Source organism: Haliotis rufescens, unplaced genomic scaffold, assembly GCF_023055435.1.
Source record: "Haliotis rufescens isolate VD_foot unplaced genomic scaffold, xgHalRufe1.0.p SCAF_1, whole genome shotgun sequence".
In the NCBI taxonomy this organism is placed as follows: domain Eukaryota; kingdom Metazoa; phylum Mollusca; class Gastropoda; order Lepetellida; family Haliotidae; genus Haliotis; species Haliotis rufescens.
In genome coordinates this window covers 10,991,781-11,014,514 of record NW_025963779.1, presented here as the reverse complement: position 1 = coordinate 11,014,514, position 22,734 = coordinate 10,991,781, and the positions used below count along the sequence as shown (strand labels likewise).

The following is a 22,734-nucleotide window of genomic DNA, read 5'->3' as shown; positions in this document are numbered from 1 at the left end:
CACGTTAAGCAGCTTGACTCCTGAGAGTTTCTAGGGCTTCGGTCCTGCCCCACACTGAAGCACATGTACCACATGTGGTGTCTCCTTAGGCAAGTGACTTTGACAGTAGTTTCACAGATGTTTATCGCAAAGTCACACTGTTTGAAGTACATGTAACATTGTTTTATAAGGATAAGGTGTATTTTAGAACACGACTTCTGCATGTGGATCCGGTACTCTGAAAAATGTTCTGATCTGAGGCATCTCTATCAAAGAATATTCAATAAATTTTTTTCAGAGAAACGACTGGGATACGTTTACGATAGTAAAAGCTGTACGCGTTGGAATTAATGCAACCAAAAACATCTCAACAATTGATTCTGAATTTTAAATTTGTATGCGCGCTATTTGAAATGTACTAACAGTAAACCTGTTGTTCCCTTATTTCCATCAGTAAATAGACAAAATTATGTACATATTAGCGATCAGTATAATGTTGGACGGTACAGAGGGAGCAATACTTAGCTATGATTTCGCAGCTTTCGAGTGACACCCAGAGCTACGCATTTGACCTCACACTATGCACGCGTTGAATTGTGAAGGAGCTGCGACAGGCATGGGGTGATGGGTACCTATTCTCCCCGGGAACCCAAAGGATGAAGACATTATTAGAGGGCTTTGCCACTGGTCCTAATGTGTTGGATTCGTCAGTGACTGAAAATCATCTAGCCTCCGTGGCCTTTGTAGTGTTCTCCAAGTGGAATGGACTCTTGAGCAGACAATTTGATGGTTATGTGAACGAGTCAATCACCCCAAGTGCGATGACACAATTAGACATTTTTTATATGTATTTGTTTGCATACAGATTGAAAATTAAGCCTCTCATATGAGTGTTTCTCTACACACTTAGACCCAATTAATAATTAATAATTAATAACCCACAAAGGCAAATGAATTGTAAAATACATAAAGTAAATATAAAACGTCAACGCCAGAAAATAACCAGTTTCCCTTTTTAACAGATTCCATTGGGCCAAAAAGAAAAATCACTGAAACCCTGAAACCGTAAGCATGCTCTGCCCTCCCAGTAGCATCAGCCACTTGTGTGTGCTTTACAGTTACGATCGTCGTACAAGTAACTAAAACGCATCGTGCTAAAGTTTGTTTTGACGCTGAACTTCAAGAACATTTACTTGGCTGAACTGCGCATTGTCCTTCCGTGAGTGAGTGGACGAGTATGATTTTACGCCGCGTTTAGCAATATTCCAGAAATACCACGGCGGAGGACACCAGAAATGGCCTTCACACATTGTACCCATGTCGGGAATCGAACCCGGGTCTTCGGCGTGATGAGCGAACGCTTTAACCACTAGGCTACCGCCCCCATCGTCCCTCAGACGATGTCCATACATGCTAATGTTATTGGCTTATCTGGTCATGAATTCTTGATATATGTCTTTACTGCCAAAATGTCTTGTCGGTTTAACTCGTCATGGGCCCTTCAAGTGACGTCTTCGCCTCCAAATGATGTTATTGGCTCAACTTGTCATGATCACTTCAATGCTAAACCGAACGTCCAGTCTTTAATCAGTCCTGTTATATTTCAAATGGCCCTGTTCCCTTCAGGAATTATCCCCAGTTATCCCTAAATGATCTCGTCGCCTTCCAAAGGCTCCTATTACTCTCCAGTGCTACTGTATTCTCCAAATAGACTTGTTATAATTCCTATCTTTCCATCACTCAGCCATGTGATAATTTGTTTAACGGCAGGTACTCGGATAGAACAAGTTCAAGAGAGCTATCCCCATAAGGCCTCGCCGCATACATATCGCAGTGAAAGTCGGAACTGAAAAAAAACATGAACGTACATATGTGCATACAAAACATCTAAAAAGAACAAAACATCCAGAACATCAATCAAATGGACAACGTGCAAATGTGGCACGAGCTCGTTGTTTGCAAATCTCCAACGACAAACAATCCCAAAGGAGTACTTCGTTGCAAATAAATGGATACTTTACAGTCGGCACGTCTTGTGTATGTATTACCTTTAATAGAATAGTACTAATTATCCGGGCGTCGGGTTAACCCACTGGGAATAGTGGTGAGGAAAATAGAATTGTTTCTCCAGATCCTATTTACGTAGGAATTCATTTCCGGGGTAGGGGGTAGTAAAGTTCAGTTACAGAAAATGAGGAAGAGGATTTAGGTGATCTCCGGCTGATTTAATACCGGCTTTGTTTCTTTGCTTGTAGGAAGTCAGACGAACGTCTCCAAGAACGTTGAAAACAAACAATTTAAAAAGCAAACTCTCTCGTGATTTTTATAAAACAACAACTTTACGTCACGAGTAAGACTAAATTTGTTGATTTGTGTACCATTGAAGTCAACGATCACGCTGTGGACACATTGTGCTACAAACTGATTAAAAATGGATTTCACTCAATCATTTTTGACCACATGCTCAAGGCTGCGATGTTTGTTATCTCCCGAATATACAATGAAAAATGAAAGTGATGATCGGATTCGTGATCAACGTCATGAATTACTATTAGTACCATGCTCGCATCCCAAATATACGGAACGTCGTATTTATTTCAGATTCTCTGATTTCATGGACGTATCTTATATCAAAACAACTTTTCCACCAGTTTCATGGACGTATCTAATATCAAAACAACAGTTACATCGGTTTCATGGACGTATCTAACATCAAAACAACAGTTACATCGGTTTCATGGACGTATCTAGCATCAAAACAACAGTTACCCTGGTTTCATGGTCGTATCTAGCACCAAAACAACTGTAACCCCGGTTTCATGGTCGTATCTAGCACCAAAACAACAGTTACATCGGTTTTTATGGTCGTATCTAGCACCAAAACAACAGTTACATCGGTTTCATGGTCGTATCTAACATCAAAACAACAGTTACATCGGTTTCATGGTCGTATCTAGCATCAAAACAACAGTTACCCTGGTTTCATGGTCGTATCTAGCACCAAAACAACTGTAACCCCGGTTTCATGGTCGTATCTAGCACCAAAACAACAGTTACATCGGTTTTTATGGTCGTATCTAGCACCAAAACAACAGTTACATCGGTTTCATGGACGTATCTAACATCAAAACAACAGTTACATCGGTTTCATGGTCGTATCTAGCATCAAAACAACAGTTACCCTGGTTTCATGGTCGTATCTAGCACCAAAACAACTGTAACCCCGGTTTCATGGACGTATCTTACATCAAAACAACAGTTACCCTGGTTACATGGACGCATCTAACATCCAAACAACAGTTACCCCGGTTTCAAGGACGCATCTAACATCCAAACAACAGTTACCCTGGTTTCATGGACGCATCTAACATCCAAACAACAGTTACACCGGTTTCATGGACGCATCTAACATCCAAACAACAGTAACCCCGGTTTCATGGACGTATCAAGCATCAAAACAACACTTAAACCGGTTTCATGGACGTATCTAACATCAAAACAATTGTTACACCGGTTTCATTGACGCATCTAACATCAAAACAATTGTTACACCGGTTTCATGGACGTATCTAATATCAAAACAACTGTTGCCCCGGTTTCAAGGACGTAGCTAACATCCAAACAACAGTGACCCTGGTTTCATGGACGCATCTAACATAAAAACAACTGTTTCCTCGGTTTCATGGACGTATCAAACATCGAAACAACTGTTGTCCCGGTTTCATTGACGTATCTAACATCAAAACAACAGTTACCCTGGTTTTATGGACGTATCTAATATCAAAACAACAGTACCCAGGTTTCATGGGCGTAGTTAATATCAAAACAACAGTTGCCCCGGTTTCATGAACATATCAAACATCCAAACAACAGTTACCCCGGTTTCATGGACGTATCGTACATCCAAACAACAGTTACCCTGGTTTCATGGTCGTATCTAGCATCAAAACAACAGTTACCCCGATTTCAAGGACGTATCTAACATCTAAACAAGAGCTACCCCGGTTTTATTGATGTATCTAGCATCAAAACAACATTTGCCCCGTTTTCAAGGACGTATCCAATATCAAAACAATATCCAAGTCTACCCTCTTATTTTTTTATGTATTGTAACTGAAATAAAAACAATATTTAACTCCCTTTTCGTTCACTCCTCCACTCACTTAGTAGCTCACTCACTCACTCACATCCCCTAATGGTTCTACTACACCAAATCAGTACCAGTTTGGAGAGTGCGGTTTTCGTAGGGAGCCTTCAGTGCAGATCGAGAGATATCTGCAGGCTGTGATTGGAGGATATTCTGTAAGATTTTTATGTCTTTCAAATGTACATCCATCCAGTTATTAAAAAACTGACCATGTTTTTCTATATTTAGTACTGTCTTTTTCAACATGATGACTTATGCTGAATGTGACCACAGCTATTTTCAAGTAGGTGACATTTGGTGCGAAACTGGGGGTGGTGTGTTTAGCTTCCGGTACTCGGAAAAGGAGCTGGCTAAGCTAGTCATTTTTATTTTTTTTATTGCTGCTCTAAGGCCAAACTGTGCACACACGTACAGGTAATAGCTGTTGAATGCTTAGTTATTTTAAAAAAAATCATAACGTTACTATAGAAGTCTATGGGAAAACATTTGGTTGTGTGTAACCTAATGGTGGTATCAAGACAGGCTTCTCTACATGCAACACAGTAATGTTTCCTCTGTCAGAGGTGTTGAAAAGTATATCATCTGCTAATCCTTCTGATGGATTTGGTCGACTTTTCAGCGTAAGATCATTTATTCGACGTCTAAAATGAGAACTCCTCGCAGCGTTATTTCTTTTTAAAGTTGTGTTTTTGTAATTTCTCGCTGGTCACACGTGTCTATCACAGCAGGTCGGTTCGACGTTAACTGTGCGACCCATATTTGTCGGCTATGTCGAAGCGACAGTGTTAGATGTCTATTAAAGGAGCGATCGTCACGATAACTGCTGGTCCAGTATGAACATAGACGGCCGCAGTTCCTCTTGTGGTCGCATCTTTTCACAATAATCAGCCTGACAATCTGGGTCGGGTCAGTACAACAACGAGACACAACATGAAAGACTGGTTTCCATTTTGATAAAAACCTTCCACTTCCGCCAAGAATCCTGCCTGACATCTGACATATAGGCACCTCGCAGACACAAACCGCCTGGTTATGAATTATTTAGAAAGGTAAAATATGAGAGCACGGCACCAGGCAGTGTTCAGAAGACCCGTCAATGTGAGAGTTAGGCATTCCATAAACATGACTGCAAGGTATCCGGCAGAGTTTCGAGAGCCAGTATATTATGATTGTAATGTACTGCTCGTAAATAAGATGACCAATTGCAATCTCTGTACTTCCGGTAGTATTAAGAAACGCTGTAAGTAGGACTGTAAAGCATACGGAAATATTTCGATACTGTGTAAGTATGATTGTAAGGCATCCGGTAGTATTTAGAAACTCTGTAAGTGTCAATTGTAAGGCATCCGGTGGTATTTAGAAACTCTGTAAGTAGGATTGTAAGGCATCCGGTAGTATTTAGAAACTCTGTAAGTGTCAATTGTAAGGCATCCGGTGGTATTTAGAAACTCTGTAAGTAGGATTGTAAGGCATCCGGTAGTATTTAGAAACTCTGTAAGTGTCAACTGTAAGGCAACCGGTAGTATTTAGAAACTATGTAAGAAGGATTGTAAGGCACCCGGTAGTATTAAGAAACTATGTAAGAAGGATTGTAAGACATCCGGTAGTATTTAGAAACTCTGCAAGTAGGATTGTAAGGCATCCGGTAGTATTTAGAAACTCTGTAAGTGTCAATTGTAAGGCATCCGGCAGTATTTAGAAACTCTGCAAGTAGGATTGTAAGGCATCCGGTAGTATTTAGAAATTCTGTAAGTAGGATTGTAACTCTCAAAGGCATCCGGTAGTATTTAAAAGCTATGTAAGTATGATCGTAAGGCATCCGGCAGTATTTAGAAACTCTGTAAGTAGGATTGTAACCCTCAAAGGCATCCGGTAGTATTTAGAAACTCTGTAAGTAGGATTGTAAGGCTTCCGGTAGTATTTAGAAACTCTGTAAGTGTCAATTGTAAGGCATCCGGTAGTATTTAGAAACTATGTTAGTAGGATTGTAAGGCATCCGATAGTATTTGAAAAACTCTGTAAGTAGGATTGAAACTCTCAAAGGCATCCGGTAGTATTGAGAAGCTATGTAAGTATGATTGTAAGGCATCCGGTAGTATTTAGAAACTCTGTAAGTAGGACTTTAAAGCATACGGCAATGTTAAGAAACTCTGTAAGTATGATTGTAAGGTGTCCGGTAGTATTAAGAAACCCTGTAAGTGCCAATTGTAAGGCACCGGTAGTTTTTAGAAACTCTCTAAGTAGGACTGTAAAACATCCGGGGCAATGTTTAGAAACTCTGTTAGTATGATTGTAAGGCATCCGGTAGTATTTAGAAACTCTGTAAGTGTCAATTGTAAGGCATCCGGTAGTATTTAGAAACTCTGTAAGTAGGATTGTAAGGCATCCGGTAGTATTTAGAAACTCTGTTAGTAGGATTGTAAGGCATCCGGTAGTATATAGAAACTCTGTAAGTAGGATTGTAACCCTTAAAGGCATCCGGTAGTATTTAGATGCTTTGTAAGTATGATTGTAAGGCATCCGGTAGTATTTAGAAACTATGTTAGTAGGATTATAAGGCATCCGGTAGTATTTAGAAACTCTGTAAATAGAATTGTAACTCTCAAAGTCCTTTCTCAAAGTATTTAGAACCTCTGTTAGTAGGATTGTAAGGCATCCGGTAGTATTTAGAAACTCTGTTAGTAGGACTGTAAGGCATCCGGTAGTATTTAGAAACTCTGTAAGTATGATTGTAAGGCATCCGGTAGTATTTAGAAACTCTGTAAGTATGATTGTAAGGCCTGCAGTATTATTAAGAAACTCTGTAAGTGTCAATTGTAAGGCATCCGGTAGTATTTAGAAACTCTGTTAGAAGGATTGTTAGGCCTGCAGTAGCATTTAGAAACTCTGTAAGCATGATTGTAAGGCATTCGGGCAGTATTAGGAAACTCTGTAAGTAGGATTGTAAGGCATCCGGTAGTATTTAGAAACGCTGTAAGAAGGATTGTAAGGCATCCGGCAGTATTTCGAAACTCTGTAAGTAGGATTGTAAGGCATTCGGTAGTATTTAGAAACTCTGTAAGTATGATTGTAAGGCATCCGGGCAGTATTTGGAAACTCTGTAAGTATGATTGTAAGGCATCCGGGGAGTATTTGGAAACTCTGTAAGTAGGATTGTAAGGCACCCGGCAGTTTTTGGAAACTCTGTAAGTAGGATTGTAAGGCATCCGGTAGTATTTTGGAAACTCTGTAAGTATGATTGTAAGGCATCCGGCAGTATTTGGAAACTCTGTAAGTAGGATTGTAAGGCATCCGGTAGTATTTAGAAACTCTGTAAGTAGGATTGTAAGGCATCCGGCAGTATTTGGAAACTCTGTAAAAGAAACAAAATGAAAAAGAAACAAGATGATGAAGCATTTGATCGGGTAACATAGGCGACATTACATACATCACATCAGTGAGTATCTCACAACAGGACACGAGCAGATGACGTCTTAAGGAACATGGTTGTCGCAATGTCACAGAACACAGTTATGAGTAGAGAGAAGCCGGTATTGCCATGATCAGTTGGAGTTGGTTCACAGATATCCGACAAACAACTCAATAGCGAATATGACGTAACGGGTGGCCAAGCCATCGCTAACTTAAAATGACTAGCTTGTTTGTTTGTATTGTTAGGTGGCAGTAACTAATATTCCAGTCAGAAAGAACAGGCAAACCAGTGGTCGACATTATGAGCAACGACTCGCGCAGTCGGGATACGATGACTCACAGTCATCTAATTCATGGAGCCTGACCTAACGATTCTCATTGAAGTCGGCGTATATGACAAGCTTGAATAACGTGGGACATAGTCTGACCAGGAATCCCTACAGGGTTCGAACTGTTACAATCTGCCAGTTTGTATTCTTCTCGCCGAAATATCAGTTTTAGAACAGGGACACGCTACATACGTATACACATAGACTAATCAATTTGAAAAATTAACCATAGATGTATACTTAAAGGTTTCTAACAATGAAACCAAGACGGGATTTAATAATTAGGCATCCATTGTTCCCTGCCCGAAAGGAATTAAGGATAGGAATTTTGGCCAGGAAGAAAATCATTTTCAATATGCAACGTTCTTTTGAAGTTTTGATTTCCAGCTGCGTTGATAGCGGAGTCTAGGCTCTTTTTGAAAATATATCTAAATAAAAGCGACAAAAAACACATTTCCACAATCATAAGAAATCATAAGAAATCTCTGCTGTGTTTATGAATCAGTATCAAACAGTGATGACACCAGGTGTTCGTGAAAGGGTGGGTGAATCCTGGCACACCGGTGGCAACCGTCACAAACACTTGGAAAGGCATGTTAATTGTTCACTTGAAAATACATGGCAAAATAATTATGGTACAAGTCAAAATAGGGAATTGCGTCGAAAATCATTTTGGTCTGTGACTTTTGCGAAAGACTCGTACGTACGTATGCTCAAATGTACCTCAAAAGTTGAGCATCGGAAAATTGAAGTCATCCTTCTTGTCATGCAGTCTTGTGGTGAGCTGTTTTTGTCACAATGAATCTTAATGCAAAGAACTTGAAATGAAACCGACGAGGCGGTCACACTGATCTCCTCTATTTCCAGTTTCTGTGAGTAAATCAGTGGAAGAGAAGTGGCTGTCTGATGTCTATCTACATACCTGATCCGAGCCACTACCAATCCGAACATTAACTCCGATCTATATACATAAAGAAACAGATCAGCTAAAAAAGGAGCACTATTGTTCCCATGGGAATAATAACTTCTTGCCTACATGTCTTACCCAGAAGGATTATATTGGGATTACTGTTCTGACAGAGCGGGGGTGTCCTCTAAGACAGTGGAGATTTGTGATCGTGTGTATCGATTCGGCACTAACTGTATTGTTACTACTAGGAGATGGTTACTTTTGGTGTTAGTTCTGGGCGCGTCGCTAGCGTGTTACTGTTACTTATTGAGTCGGTCACCGTCACCACCTATTTGACGCTAGGGGATCGTTATACATAAGTGTTAAATCTCGGTGTAAGTCGTGTCTTTATTACACGGAGAGTGGTAGGCGTCGACCTAGGCGGTCCCCGAGTCCCATGAGTCAACTGCCACTCCGGCTGTGTCTCTTCCTTTATATAAGTGCAAATATCATACATGATAGTAACACATTTACAAAAGTAAAATTTTGATTGGACAATATATATGCTATGAATATTATAATATTTCGTTTGAATGGACATGAATAAATAACTTTACCTGATTGACACTCGCAAGTGTAGTTTCTGGTTTTCTGTCATGTCTTGGTACAACCAACTCAGGAAAAAACAACTTCTAAGGCATCATCGAAAAATCCTTTTGTTATATCCGAAGTTGTTATGCAGAGGAATCCGTGAAGATGCGGGGTAGAATAGGTCTTCAGCAACCCATGTTTGCCGGAAAAGGCGACTATGCTTGTCGTAAGAGGCGACCAACGGGATCGGGTGGTCAGGCTCGCTGACTTGATTGATGCATGACATCGTATCCCAATTGTGGGGATCGATGCTCACGGCGTCAGTCACTGGATTGTCTGGTCCAGACTCGATTATTTACAGACCGCCGTCATATAGCTGGAATATTGCTGAGTGCGGCGTTAAACAACAAACCAACCAACCATCCATGAACGATAACCCCATTCTCTATTGGTTGTTGTAAGAAAAAAATATGTTGTAAGAAAAAGATTCTTGAAATAATTAGTTATGCTTTAGACATTTGGCTGCCACAAAAATGTCATTGTTGCAAGGTGTTTTTCTTTTTTCCTTTTTAATATATATATTTAATATTATTTTTGATAATATTCCGGTTCACAATTTTAAACAAAATATAATCTGGTTTTGTATCAGTAACAGAAGAAATCCCATGCACGATACACGTATATTTATGAAAGCGTTCAGCAGGACGCCGAGGTATTTGTGTTGACCTTGACACGTCGCAAACAACAACGCCCGCAACACTCATTAATTTAAAACAAACAATCAGCCTCAAAGAATCCATGGTTTTCGAAGCTGCTGTGTTTATCGAACTAACAAACTCATATTAGCAAATCCATATGAATTCATTCTCTTCACAGGTTTCAAATAAGTGGCGTAAAGCAATATTCAGTCATTTAGAAAATTGAGCACTGAACAGTCAACAAACCTGCTTATGAACCACTAGTTTTCCATAATGAATAACTTTCCATTCATATTATATAAACTTGTCAATCATCTGTCATGGGTCAAGAAATATAACTTGTAAAAGGTTATAAAAAAAGAGCACTAGGAACACCATCTACGGTTCCATTTTGCTATAGTTCCAGTTCCTAAGGCAGGGTTTAACACTGTTTTATCAATTTCATTCTGTTTAAGCTAAAGTACAAAGAGGTTTCGAGAGTAAATTAGCATGTCGCCCGCTGTAATTACCAAAGGTGTCTTCATAATCGCCGTACAACGTTAACGTCACAAAGTTCCTACCACCCGAAGGCTAACTAAAAATGGACAAAGCATAATCCTTTTAGGAAGCAACGGTGGCCAGAAAGCGAACTGGGGCTTCCAGCAGCATGCAGCATATGTCAAGGCAGAGTTACCGAATTACCCTCAGAACCAATTAGAAATCGGTCCGTTTGTTTCATTTGTGCGTCTCGGCCAAGGAATTGTTTGTTGAGATAGGGACGAGAACGATGTCGTTCATATCTTAAATCATGTGACCATCAAGGAACATATGTTTTTTTTAACGGAATCTTAATTTATGTTAATTTTTTGTTTGAAATTATCATCTACAATGTGTTTTAAAATTCATGGTAGTTAAACAACTTCGGTTATAGGCGAGGTTGCAAAAACAACTTATGAAGCTCCAGTATTGGCTCTGTTGCAGTCTCAACTTCAGTTATAACCCTGTAACGTCTCTACTGGCCTACTCCCACTGTAAACTTGACCAACTTTGCTATCGATATTTTAAAGCAAATTCCAAACAATTCAGAGCGCGAGACTGATTGATCTTTTTTTGCATTAAAGTGATTTATACTTTTTTCACATTTAAGGAGAGGTCTTTTTTCAAAATAAACACATAATGCCCCTTGCAATATGACGTCACTGATGCAATGGCAGGTGATTTCCAGGAAAGTACTAGAAATCATCAAATATATGCTATCAATCTGTATTTCAAGTTAAACGGAGTGCCGAAAACGATTCTGTCGGTGACGTGTTAAAAGAGATATCGAGATAAAAAGACATTTTGAAGAGAGTTTCACTCGCACCGGTACTCTAGGTGATATGTCATCAAGGGATGCTTCAGGTATGTCACTAACCGTAACTCAACACAAAACATAACAGACAGACGTTCGTCTCGCATATTCGACTCCAGCATGTCATATTCCTCTTGCTTGAAATAATACAAAAAACCCGTTCCTTGAAATTCAGCTTCGATTTTTTTGTGAAATATTATTTCGCGGCTTCTAATGTCATTTTCACTGCCAGTGTAATTCAAACAGAACACGCTGGTTAGTCATTCTTCTTGTAGACGCAGACTGGTGGTGACCTCAGCCGGTTGCTGATGTACTTGAATACAGAAACGCACAAACAACATCGATTTTCAAACTAATGGTTCTATTGACCATACTTATGGTGTCCTGTTTTTAGGAGACATGTCTAGGCGAAAACGTGGACAGTCGTCTTATATAATTATCTTATTTCGGAGCAAGTATTCATCATGTAAAAATGTACTTAATTTTCCATGCAAAACGCAGCCTCGCGCTTCTCAAGCACGAAATGTAAAATGTAGGTCATTGTGACATATATTGTTGATGACGGTATAACCCATGTGTGTCAAAGCACGTGACTATATAGGAGATGGTAGCGTGGGATGTGAACTCTCTGAAATGTCTTTGACCAGAGGTGCATCATAACCTTATCAACGGTATTGCTCAAACATTCGCCTACGCCATACCGACCCACAGACCCACGCACAATATCTTCAAATTGATTGGAAGGACTATGATAGGAAAGTGCATATGCCCCCCCCAAAAAACAACAACAATAAAAAAACAAAAACAAATAAAACAAAAACAACAACAACAAAAACAAAAAACAAAACACATGTCTGATTTGTGCTTATTGAATGTAGCAACATTATTTGATTGTTTCTGTGCCCCAAGTCTTTAGGTGGCATCGTTACAGTGTAACTACATGTGCCTGCTCCGAGATCCCATGTTAATCTAGTATCTAGTTAACGGCAGGCTTGGCGTAGCTTATATTCACTTCAAGTGTTACATGGATGACAATTGTGAAACAGAATTGATCATATAGTTCTATGTCACGCATTTTTTAGTCAGGGTATCCGCAATGATTCTTGGTTCGACTCTCAAATTCGCCCTAAATACGAGGGGCGTTCAATAAGTTTTGCAACTTGGGTTTTGGGTTTACACAAACAATGTCAACTTGTGGCAAGTGTGACACGTGTCATAACATCAGGTTGACACGTGTCATAACATTCCAAATATCAGTTGGAACTGTTGCAACCATTATTCAGGAGCATCTTGGTATGTCCAAGGTATCTGCAAGATGGGTACCTAGAAACCTCAGAGCTCAAGATCGCCAACAGAAAACTGAAAGACCTCCTGGATGTCTATACTGCTGATGAAGCTGGATCTCTTTCTCGTCTAGTGACAGGTGGATCAACCACCAGGACGCAGAAACTAAATTGGAATCCATGCAATGGAAGCACCCCAATTCTCCGCCTCCGAGTTAGTTTCACACTCAAACATCGGCAGGTAAGGTAATGGCCACCATATTTTGGGATGCAAGAGGCATATTACTGATTGACTACATGCCACCAAAAACTACAATCAATGGACAGTATTATGCTAATGTAATGAAAGAATTGCGAAAATCTATTCGCCAGAAACGCCGTGGGATGTTAACACCTAGTGTTCTACTTTTGCATGACAACGCTCCGGTTCACACGTCGAGAATTGCACAGGCCGCCATATGTGAATGTGGATTCGAACAGTTAAATCACCCACCCTACAGCCCAGATTTAGCCCCCAGTGACTATTTCCTGTTCCGGCAAATGAAATCTGCCCTACTTGGAAGACGCTTCCAGGATGACGAGGACATAAAGGCGGCCACAGAGGCGTTATTAGAGGGCCAATCTGCGGATTTCTATAAAAGTGGTTTTAAAAGCTTGAAGGACAAATGGAATAAGTGTTTTGAGGTGAATGGAGATTATATTGAAAAATAAAAGTGCAAAAGATATTGTGCGACTTGGTCTTATATTGAAGTTGCAAAACTTATTGAACGCCCCTCGTATGACCTCAGCTTGTCAGCAATTACAAACGGCTTATGTGTCAGGTTCACCAAAATGATAAACGCTTAAGACCTTCATCAGTTTCATCTTTCTTCCAGGTGTTATAAAAATGAAATACTATTAACCCAGCGTCATTCACTGATTGATCAATCGCATTAATATACCTTGTATCATGATGTTGAACCAAAGTAAACTATATTTTCGAATTCAATTAAATTAACCCCATTGCATATACAGGTAGCTTGGCTCTATATTGAACACATAATTCTGTGTATCTCCTAATTACTATGCTATTGACTCCAATGCATTGGAATAGACAATCTGCGGAATGTCAAATCGTCTCCAAAAACATGTCCAAAACGCTGTTAAACCCAACCCCCTCACTCATTCATTAAACAAAAGTGTGAGTGGTGCATTGATGATGATTATGGAGGCCTTGGCATCAGACAGTGTAAGCTGGAAACAATCCATCCCATCGACAGGAACATTAAGTCGAAGATAACATATTGCACGTGGACAGACCGAGATATAATTAAATCACCAGTCTTGCGTTTCTCAAACCAGGCATGTTATAGATTGAAGACATGAAAGTAACGTAACGGCCTCTTAAAAAATATCTACATCCGGATTTCTAATATATAATTACCTTCGACGTCACCGTAACCTTGGTTACAGACTCGCAAATGCCAGTTTTGCATGCGAGATAGTTGTTAGAAGCAATACGCGTAAATAATATCATGAACAATATAGTTTTGGTTGAGTCATAAATTCGATCTGATAAAAAAACACACCTTCATGTGGCAAACTTATTATAGACAGTCCTGGGCCACACGATGTTACATTTAACGTCATCGTTTCCGCTCAGCTGAAATAAACACATGTGTGTGTAGATCTAGTTGTAGCACATGATACAAAATAGTGCTCTTATGGTACCGTTGATTGTTGGTTCGAAGCACACATTCGCCCTTGGTACGTCTGCACTACGTCGCTCTCATACGCGGATCAAAAAGGGGATGCATGGGCCTTTGGTTTCATAAATTGATTGGAGTATGGAAACAAACAAACACATGAAACTCAAGTCAATTATTCACTTGAAAAAACCATAGGAACCTCTGGTACAAGTCAAAATAGGGAATTGCATGAGACATCACTTTATCCTGAGAAATATCCAAAGCACGTCTATCATAAAACGTTTTGAAAGCTTTCCTTGGGCATTGAATGCTGTAACCCTGAACGACGTATGACGCAATTTTCGACTATATCTCAAAAGTTACAAATGTAGACACCAAAGCCTTGGGATGCTGGAGTATTGCACGACATACAGGGAAAGTGGAATAATGGAACGTTGAAGTCATCATCCATACAGATTTGTGGATAGAGTTTTGTCACTCACATGTCTAGATATGAAACAGATGATGCGGTTTTCAGTGGTATCACTTGTTTCTCACTCAGTAGGGTAAATCAGCAAATACGAATTGACTATTTGACCATTAAGTGAGTGAATATGGTTATATGTCGCTTTTAGAAATATTCCAGCAACATCACGGCAGATGACACCCGAAATAGGCTTCACACATTGTACCCATGCGAGAATTCGAACCCGGGTCTTTGGTGTGACAAGCGAACACTTTAACCACTAGGCTACCCCACCGCCCCTTGACCATTAAGAACGACATCAGATCATCGATATACCTGAAGGTTAAATTTACCTTCTTGGCCCAATCCCCTTGTTTTGCCATTTCGAACAGAAACTCTGTTCCGTATGCATAAAGAATAACAACAGCAAGTAGGGGAGCACAATTGGTGACCATGGCAATGCTTTCGCTTCCATTTATTTACAAATTGTCCTGATAGAGATGTAACTATATATATATGGTCACTATTTTTAGTGACAAGTGCCCCATGGAGCAGGAATGACGTATTTCCTTTAGTTTGTCGTGTGAGATGATGGTGTAAAAAGTTGGAAAATCAAGTGTTTTGACACAACTCAACATGGTGTTTTTTCAACGATTGCACAAATTCAAGCAAAACTATAGAAGTACAGAGAAGGCAAAACACGATTCACTTGTAACTAAAATACACGACACCATGTCACAAGGGTACTAAAAAGGTCTTCAGCAACCCATGCTTGCCTTAAAAGGCGACTATGCTTGTCGTAGGCGACTAACGGGATCGGTGGTCAGGCTCGCTGACTTGGTTGATGCATGGCATCGTATCCCAATTGCGTGGATCGATGCTCATGATGTCAATCACTTGATTGTCTGGTCCAGATTCGATTATTTTCAGACCGCCGTCATATAGCTGGAATATTCCTGAGTGTGGCGTTAAACAACAAATAAACAAAAAAAAACTATCAGTATAGGTCTAGATGTTGTAATTAGTGACATACTTCATAATGGAACCAAATATACAAGTATCTAGGCTAATCACTGACTATGACAAGAAATAGTTTCTTTATTATACATACACAACGTTTCAGGGCTACTTCTTCCCCTTCATCACCTGATGAAGGGGCAAGCAGTAGCTCTGGAACCTGGTTTACGAAGGGTGGCAGAAAGTTTCTAATGGTTGCCAGGTAGTTCTATCGTCAAGTTTGGGAAGGTGTAGAAATCTGACGATGCAAAATCGGGCGAATACGAAAGATGGTCAATGCATTCAATGCCACAGTTATACATTGCATTCATGGCACAAAATACTTAAATTCTCAGGGGTGATGATGGCTCTGGGGTGTTTCTAGTCAGGACTCAGAAGCTTTGGAACCCAGCGTGATGAAACCTCTATCATGCCCAGTTCATTCCTCAGAATGTTCTCAATATCCCATGAGTAATGCCTACTATATTGGCTATGTTATGTATTGTTATATGTCGGTGTGTTTTATTGTTGAACAATGATTGTAACTGTGTTGCATTGTTTCTGTTGAGATTCGGTAGACGCTCATTGCATTGTGTTTGGACAGTGATCAGTCGTCAGGAAATGCTAGTGTGGTGTGTAAACTTCCGGTCCGGTTACCGTGGACGGTGATAGAATGTTGTAGAAACTTCTGTAATGTTCTAGTGCCACTAGACTGGTCAGGGCACTGTGTAGAACTTTCCAGTAGATAGTTGGGCGTGTTTGCGTATCTCTCGTGCATTTTCATCACATCGGAACCAGCTTTCATGTGGGGATCGCTCATCAGCACTGCAGCCCTGATTCCCTTGCTATAGCCCATCTCGGAAGTTTGACCACTGTTGCCGCTGAGTGACTATATATTATTATCACTGACTTATTCGATCACCACTGTATTTATATATTTGGTACTGACCATTGTCATCATAGTATATATTGCCATCGAATATTGTACTACCACTCTATTGTGTACTGCCATTGTAATTCCTGTGCAGTAATTGTTAATTGTATACCACTTGTTGGTTGTTTGTTGGTTTCACACTAAGTTCTTCTACGCACAGATTTCTTGGTTAACATATTGTTTCAATTTGGGAATCGAAATCATGTTGCAGTATGTATAAAGATCATGTAATTTACCAACATTTACCTCAGTGGTGCCAGTTGGAGGGTTTCCTGCTCTTGGATCATCTTCGAGGCTCTCTCTTCCCCTCTTGATTTCCCCTGCCCACCTCCCAACAGTGACAAAGAAAGGCGCATCATTCTCCAAAGTTGACACCATGTTCGCATGGCTGGCTGTTGGAGATAGTCCTTTCAGTCGGAGATGACAGTGTGGCAACCAATTTTGTCCATTTTCATCAACATGATGAAACCTCTATCATCCCCAGTTAATTCCTCAAAATGTTGACAACTCTCATGAGTAATGCCTATTTGATTATTGTATTTCCATCATTTGAGAATACCGTGTCACTTTGGATACCATCGCCACCTTGAATCTAAGTGTATGATCAAGAAGATTCACGAAGGAATCCACTGTTTGTATTGCATTTACCTTTATTTTGTTCTATGCTGATGAGACAGTGATAAATCCTTTTATTGCCCTTTATTTTGTCACAGTTAAGGGTTGCCATGGAAACTTCTAGACAGTGGAATGGCCTACTATAAAGACTTAACTTAAGCCTTGAAATGTTCAGATGAAACAGTAGTTTCTCTGTGATAAGTCTTTGTCATGGGGAGGTCAGCTTGATATTGGTCATCCTACATCATTTACATGATGACATAATTAATCTTGATTGATAAGGGATAATCAAATATTTTGATGATAATATAATAACTATTAATGCCGTCTTATAAAGGCCCTGGAATCTATAGATTTCGCGCAAGCCGTTGACCCTGCTTATATTATGTTTAATTTGGCACAGTGGCAACTCGCTACCTTACTGAATTCCTAATTCAACTGTCATAAAAAGAGCAGGAGTACATTTGCAGGAAACGGTCAATATTAATTATCAACATATCAGAGTATTAGAGAACGGACTTTTTATTTTTTGGATAGAGCGTATGACCCGGCGCCAATTAGAGGCCGGTGTGTACTGAAGAACAGGCGTCTAATAGAGGAAATCAGGTAGTTAGGCTTTTCAGACATGTATAATGTAGGTATGTATAATGAAAAAGGTTGTTATCCCTAATATTCCTTGTCATATGTATATACTTATAGATGCATATAAAGAATATACGCATTAACAGTTGCACCTTATTCATAATATAATTTAAGTTAGCAGATAACAAAGTGCATGGTTTTTAAACGATTTGAATCAAATTTGCTTGGAATGCTAACTTGGTTGAACGCAGTCACCTTTAATGAGGTGAAAGTTACCACCGGGAAGATTTAAAAGTGAGAAAAAATATGACACGGACACAAACGTGAAATATTTTTTTAACTTGCTAATCACTGAATTCATATTTCCTATTTTCCTGCAGTCGCTACTTGAGGCGATGAACTGTTTTCTTTCGTTTTTGTTTGAGGCGATCAACTTAAGGCTGTAAGTGTGAAAAAAATATAATTGGAATAAAAAAGTGGGTGATATTCTAGCAATATCACGGCGGTGGACACCAGAAATGGACAGGAATAAAAAGAACATGTGTACTGTTATACCTTCGATACTCTTCTAAACAGCATTAAACTCACCTTACTTACTTCTTGTGCCTTCGACTGTCTACAACAATTATTAGTTGCTGCATACTACTTGTCCTCCACGGAAGTATACGCTTTGACATAAGTCATATATCCTTGTTGAGTTATATTGAACAAATGAGTTACTTTCCATAATAGAGTCTCTTAAACAAAACTAATGTCTGTCATTTCATACAGCTGACGTCAATAGTCAATAAATAAAAGCGACAAAATCATCTCTATAGCAACAAAATATCTCGTTAAAAGAAGAGTAGAGTGTACGCTACCGACTGTATCAGTAGCATGTGCTACCACATATTAAGCACATCAAGTTATGAACATAGTGATCATATTGAGCATAGTAAGAGCATGTTGAGCATATCGAGTTATGGTTAGAGGTATACAAAGGAAGGATCGACATGGATTTCAACTTCTTTGTTTCTTTTCGGTACATGTAGAATTGGTCTTCCGCAAACCATTCTTACCGTAAACGGCGACTATGCTTGTCGGATCGGGTGGTCAGCCTCGCTGACTTGGTTGATGAATGTCATCGTAATTCAAATGCGTGGATCGATGCTCATGATGTCAATCACTGGATTGTCTGGTCCAGACTCGATTATTTACAGACCACCGTCATATAGCTGGAATAAAGCTGAATGCGGCTTAAACATCAAAGAAACAAACAAACAAATGCATGGCCCGTAGTTTACTGTTTACTGTCTATATATATGCACCTTGTATGTACCCCGTGTGTGATACGTCTTAATAAACAACCCATTCGGAGTACCCCTGGTCTGTTGATGGTCGGCTAGATTATCATTTAGTCCAAAAAATAAAGTTGTCTTATTTAAATATATATTAACATGTACCGTGCAATGAAACCCGTGAAGATTCCGGGGTAGAATAGGTCTTCAGCAACCCATGCTTCTCGTAAAAGGCGACTAACGGGATCGGGTGGTCAGGCTCGCTGACTTGGTTAATGCATGTCATCGATCCCAATTGCGTGGATCGATGTTCATGATATTAATCACTGAATTGTCTGGTCCAGACTCGATTATTTACAGACCGCCGTCATGCATATGTAGCTGTAATATTGCTGAGTGCGGCGTTAAACAACCAACCAACCAACCGTGCAATGTTGATCGACATGGAGTTATTGGTGGGAGTTGTTTATGGACGCTTCACTGGCTTTCAAACAACGACACGCACTGGTCAAAGCGTGACGTCTTGCATGTCTTGTACAGTGTATCTGTAACAATATTGTGTGCAGCATAGGCATCGAAGTATCCGTGTCTCAACGAATATTTCTTAATGATCATAATACTCGTTTATCCAATCAAAAGCGAAACAAAGGCATTAAACTCTTCAGTCAAAGAATCTTTATTGGATCCATTCATGCTCGTTACGTCATTATAATGAATCGTGTCATGTGAGCAGTCAGTGTAAGGTCACGAGGACACAGAACAGTCTGGGACAATGGAGTATACCCTGATCGTCTAATTTCCTAAACCGATTAATACCCACATTGTCTAATTACTGGTCAGCCCAGATTGCCTAATCTGTGTGATCACTAATCCATGCGCTCTCCCGGAGTAGGCCGTGTTGAGCAACGGGGATTGACGGCCAGGCGTAAGGTTTTTAAGGGTGGTAAGTTGCAAAAACGTCAGAATTCTTTTCTAAAAATGTTTATTATACCTTGAATGTATAATGTACGTAAATGTATCAGTTTCTAACATTTCGACGAGCTTGATTATAAATTGTATTACATTAATAATTAGTTGATGAAAATATTTATAATGTAAAGCAGGTGTTAAATCATTACCAATCTGCCTGTCATCCCTGTAATGGCATCCCATCACAGCCTCACGCCTCGGTGAAGTTGCTGTTTTAAGAAATGGTTATTTGTTTGTTGTATAACGCAGCATTCAGCAATATTCCAGCTATATGACGGCGGTCTGTAAATAATCGAGTCTGGACCAGACAACCCCGTGATTGACGTCATGAGCATCGATTTTAGGTTCGATGACATACAATCAACCAAGTCACCAAGCCTGTTTCTGTAAACCCCTCCTTATGCAGACAATCCACGTTAATTAATAATAATACCTTCTGGGTGTTGACATACTGCTAATTAGTAAATAATTGTTTCTAAAGATGGGTATGACAGAAACCGCTGAAGCATGAATAATTGTTTATTAGGTATTTAGTAATGGAATACTTTGTTTATCTGAAAAAAAATCCCCATAAAAATAATACTTAATTGGACTTAATACATAAGATCATTAAGAAATTTAGAAAAATACATAATAAAAAGGGCATCTGGCTTTTCGTGTCCAGTGCCATGTTTATCTCACCTCGCGGCCTGAAACTGTTGACATTTCTCTCGAGGCTGCGTCACTCATGAAACTACAGATTTGACAGGTCAGTCGATGAGATAAACATGTCATGTGACAAGCCAAGTTAAACAACGCCTGTTTATTCAACGCTTGGCAGATAGTTTATATTTTAGTAGGCATCTATCAAACCAAACCCACCAGTAACTATTTCAATTTCCCTAAACAAGAAACGTGTACACTTACTACTGCCTACCTTATTTAATACCATACAAATTTCAAACTCGCACTAATTATACCTAGCTAACATATAGGTTGAGTAGAGACATCGGCCGAAAACACAGAAACAAAGTTGAATTGAATTTATCTGTTTTTCAAATCGCCAGTGGCATTCATAAATTAATATTTTTCGTTTCAATGTAAATTGTGTACTTTTCTACAATTATGGTTTATATTTATGTATAATTTATGATTAAATTAAATTTAACGAACTAACTATGTGTAACCAAATTACGGGGAATTAATACACATAAGTATGATTTATTTGTTTGGATGTTTTGTAAAGTAAGTATGAACACTTTGCTATGACGTCAGTACCCCTTGTATGTGCAACAATGACGACTGAGTGTACAAGTTAGTATCTATGCACATTATTATTTGCATAATATCGTTCCGTATTTCTAACATTATAGTGTATGGTACGTGCACGTGAAACACGTAAACCTGGTCGCTAACCGGTAAGGGTATCGGGTAAAAATATAGGTCCCAAGCAGCCTGTAGAATATTGCTGAGTGCGGCGTAAAACAACAAACAAATAACCCACTTAGAGATAGGTCCAGAGAAGTCAACACTTGTCTATGATCGGGAACATGTAATATAATAACATAGTCTTCCCATCTAAGAACAGACATTGTCCATGCCTTGTCGGATTTAGAAGACCACGGTGTGTTCTGAAAACCTGCAATGACTGTGGTCTAGAATTACTGTAAGGCATTCGCATTAACTCAAGAACAATTTATCACCCAACCGATTAATCTGCGCTCGCAAACTACACTCAGTCGAATCCCGCCTGCTATTCTGAAATATGCTATATACACATCGTAAACTCCTGTACCCGCTGACCAATTGGAGAGCGATGTGATAAATATAACTGATCTCATTGGATAGTCAAGAAAGGCGAAAGGTCAAGGCTTGCTTCCGAGTTCACGAGTTTGAGTGAACAACATTGTCAATGTGGAGCTTTCAAAGTTAGTCGGAGTACTTTCACGGAATAACCATGTATAATGCCGCGTACTGTTCAGTTTTAGGATTACTCATGTTTGGACTCTCGCTGATGATTATGGGCGAGGATGTGAGCAAACCCAAGTCAAAGCGCTACAACGGTAAGTCGGTAGAATATCCGTGAATGGGTGAGACGAGGCATGCGATCTTTGTTATGGTGAGAGGTGTGCGCAGGCTGGGCTCGCTATAGACGAGTAAACATATTTCTCGGAATTTACGAATCGTCTGTACTGGTAACCGAGCAATGTGTTGGGTTTTTTAAAAACTTTTTATTCGGTGATTGCTTCTGTGGCCCGAGCAAATGACAATTAATGAATTGACTTACCGTAGATCTAGGTCCTTTTGGATTTTCAAAGACAATATTTCTTGTGACATAAAACAGGCGATACATTTCGACTATTCATAAAACATATCTGACAGCACATAAATCCAAACTACTTACTACAGTTGTTAAAATGAGTACACACAAGATCTAGTAAATTTTAGACGCGATCAAATCACGGCCGTCGTTGGTAGGGTTTGTTTACATATCTACTGTCGCATTTTTGTGAGGGAAGTATACTGCATTGCAGTACGTGTTGTCAGACATGATCGTGAATACGCTTGACAAATAATACGATCTGAAGATAT

At 39.5% G+C, this 22,734-nt stretch overlaps 1 protein-coding gene across 1 annotated transcript in view; it reads left to right on the top strand.

The window, feature by feature from the left end:
* The first annotated feature begins 22,011 nt into the window (after positions 1 to 22,011).
* Positions 22,012 to 22,734, top strand: part of LOC124147579 — a 109,972-nt gene continuing 109,249 nt past the window's right edge. The window contains exon 1 of the mRNA XM_046518235.2: positions 22,012 to 22,205. Within this exon, the coding sequence (XP_046374191.1) occupies positions 22,100 to 22,205 (106 nt within the window). The 5' untranslated portion in view covers positions 22,012 to 22,099. The remainder of the gene's footprint in view (positions 22,206 to 22,734) is intronic.